General features: G+C 41.1%; 1 protein-coding gene across 1 annotated transcript; it reads left to right on the forward strand.

The window, feature by feature from the left end:
* Window positions 1-454: 454 nt before the first annotated feature.
* On the forward strand, window positions 455-3016 carry LOC121964442 (laminin subunit beta-1-like; the record flags this gene model as incomplete). The annotated part of the gene is made up of 4 exons (XM_042514647.1): window positions 455-599; window positions 1450-1657; window positions 2265-2406; window positions 2669-3016. Coding segments are annotated over 4 exons (708 nt in total), but the record flags the coding sequence as incomplete, so codon positions are not given.
* Window positions 3017-3067: the final 51 nt, after the last annotated feature.

Consider the following 3067-nt stretch of genomic DNA (forward strand, 5'->3'; position numbering starts at 1 on the left):
AAAAAAATTTACTTATGTGATAAAACATGAGCCTGCGAGTTTGGGAGGCATGTTTTCTGTAAATATCACCAAAAGGACACAGAGTCTATCACAGCCAGAAAATGTTAAAACAGAAATATTAAGCAAGACTGAGAAAGAAATTCACTTTCCAAACTTCCACAGTCATTGTCCTCAGTTCCCAAACACTTTCTGCTAAAAGAAAAGTGGAAACGTCCAACTTTTATATAACGTGTTGCAGACATCAGATTCAGACTAAAACCAATAAAGTTTATCAGTTTGAACCTCAGACATCCTGTTTGTCGAGTGTTCAGCTGAATATCTGAGAATCCTAAGACGGATTCACAAATCATTAAACTCTGTCTTTTTTATGTTTCACACAGCAGCACAGCTTTTTTTATTTATTTAATCTGTAAAATAACTAAAGAAGTCGCTGGTTTTGTGTTTGCATGTTCAGGTGTGGGACGCCAACAACCGCGCCAACGAGGCGAAGGTGAACGCTCTACAGGTGCTCATCAAATCCAACCAGAGCAAAGAGCGAGTGGAGCAGAGCAACCAGCAACTACGCAACCTCATCAAGGAGATCCGAGAGCTGCTCACCAGTCAGTGACGCACAAACACAAACCTTAACTCAGGGTCCTCGCTCCCCGAAAAACAACCATCACAAACCTTAACTCAGGGTCCTCGCTCCCCGAAAAACAACCATCACAAACCTTAACTCAGGGTCCTCGCTCCCCGAAAAACAACCATCACAAACCTTAACTCAGGGTCATCGCTCCCCGGAAAACAACCATCACAAACCTTAACTCAGGGTCATCGCTCCCCGAAAAGCAACGAACACAAACCTTTTATTTGTATGATTCATCTGTAAATGTTTGTTTGAATTTTGGAGCAGCTGCACAGAAATGGCTCCGGGCAAATCCTCTACAGACTGAATGGAAAACGTCAATTTAAATCAATTTTATGAATTTTAGGGCGTTCTAAGAGTTTTACAACATTTTTAATATTTAAAGACATTTCTAGGATTTAAGGATGTTTTTAGGATTTTTGGACAGTTCTGGGATTATAGGACATTTCTAGAATTTCAGGGAAATTTTTAGGAATTTCGGGTGTTTGTAGGATTTTATAACATTTCTCAAAATTAAGGACATTTCTAGGATTTTAGGACATTTTTAGGAGTTTAGCGCATTTTCTAATATTATAAAATCTTTGTAGGATTTTAGGACATTTCTAGGATTTTGGGACACTTAGCAATTTAAGGGTACTTCTCAGATTATTGGATCTTTCTAGAGATGTAGCACATTTTTTAGGACGTTTCTAGGAGGCCAGATTGGGCCCGCGGACCATGAGTTATGAATATCACTGGTCTGAAATGAAAGAGTTAAACTCTGACTGATAGTTGATGTAGAGATGATGTAAAAAAAAAGCTCCTCTGTGTTTGTGACGCTGCAGATGAGAAGGCGGATATTTCAGTCATCGAGAAGGTGGCCAACGAGGTTCTGGCTCTGGAGATGCCGACGTCGACGGAGAAGCTGCAGGAGCTGACGGAGGAGATCCGGGAGAAGGTGGGCGCTCTGACCAGCGTGGAGACGATCCTCAGTCAGAGCGCTCAGGACGTCCAGGCCGCAGAGACGCTGCTGCAGGAGGCCAAGGCCGCCAGGTAACACGCACACCGCCGTCCTTAGAGATCCAGAAGTCTGAGCTGCAAAAATATGTTTTTAATATTCAGAAGAATGTGCCCGTCAAAGTGGAAGTAGACCAGCGTTTTAATTGTACCTTATTTTGAAGTAAGTGTGTCAGTTTAAAGGCTGCAGAATAATGAAGCCGTCGGGGTCGAGCCGCACTTTCTCTCTGCAGCTCTGTCAAAATGCTTTTGTGATTTTCTTCGTCTTTTGGCTTTTTTGTTTTCTTTTGTCTTTGATTTTTTTTTTATTTGATTTTTTTAGGATTTTAAAAAGGACATTTTGTCAGTAAACATTTTTAATTTCTCATAACTATTTTGATAAACACATATTATTTTTTCATTATTTTTTATTTACTATGTTTTCTTTTTAAAAATGTTTAGAGTTTTTTTGGTGTTTGTGTTGTTACTTCAGTAAAGTAACTCAATACTTTTTCCAGCACTAGTGGTGTAGAAGTTTAAAGTAGCATAAAATTGAAATACTCAAGTTGAGTACAAGTACTTAAGTATTTGAGTACTTAATTATATGTGGATAAAATGATGTTACTGTGAATAAAATGAAGTTCATTGACTTTGTGTCCGTCAGCGAGGCGGCGTCTAACGTGAAGGAGACGGCAGACGTGGTGCGGGCGGCTCTGGATGAGACTGAGCGCGCTCAGAGTATCGCCATGGACGCCATCCAGCTGGCCCAGAACAACATGAAGGGAACACTGGACCTGCTGGTGTCTGTGAGTTTGACCCCTCTGATGTCAAAATGATCGAAAGGAAAGGAAAGAATTTTAACAATAATAATAATAATAATAAAGGTAATTTCAATTTAATATCAATAACTGCAAAATAAAACATGAACCTGAGTGACTGGATGCTTCTCTGCAGACGTGCAGGATGTTGCTCACCCTCATTTTTAAAAAATCATTATTATTATTACACTTACAGCAGTTACACTTCAGTCTGTGTGTGTGTGTGCGTGCGTGTGTGTGTGTGTTTCAGGTGGAGTCGGAGACGGCGATGTCGGAGCTGAAGCTCGGTAACACGACGGGTCGCCTGGTCCAGCTGGAGCGGGAGGTCGGCCTGCTGAGACAGAACGAGCTGGAGGTGAAGCGTCTGGCTGAGACGGCTGACTGGATCACCGACCAGGCCAGAGTGAACGCAGAGGAGGCCCAGCAGGTCTCACACACACACACACACACACACACACTTTAAAACAACAAACAATAACAAGAAATGAGAAAAAAACTAAACTGAAATTTTACAGAAAAACACAACTAAAGTTAAATGACAGCAAATGAAATAATAATGAGGTGAAGAGGACGCTTTCATCAGCTGCCATCAATGATTACTCTGTGTGTGTGTGTGTGTGTGTGTGTGTGTGTGTGTGTGTGTGTGTGT

The sequence above is a fragment of the Plectropomus leopardus genome, unplaced genomic scaffold (assembly GCF_008729295.1).
Source record: "Plectropomus leopardus isolate mb unplaced genomic scaffold, YSFRI_Pleo_2.0 unplaced_scaffold1563, whole genome shotgun sequence".
Taxonomy (NCBI): Eukaryota; Metazoa; Chordata; class Actinopteri; order Perciformes; family Serranidae; genus Plectropomus; species Plectropomus leopardus.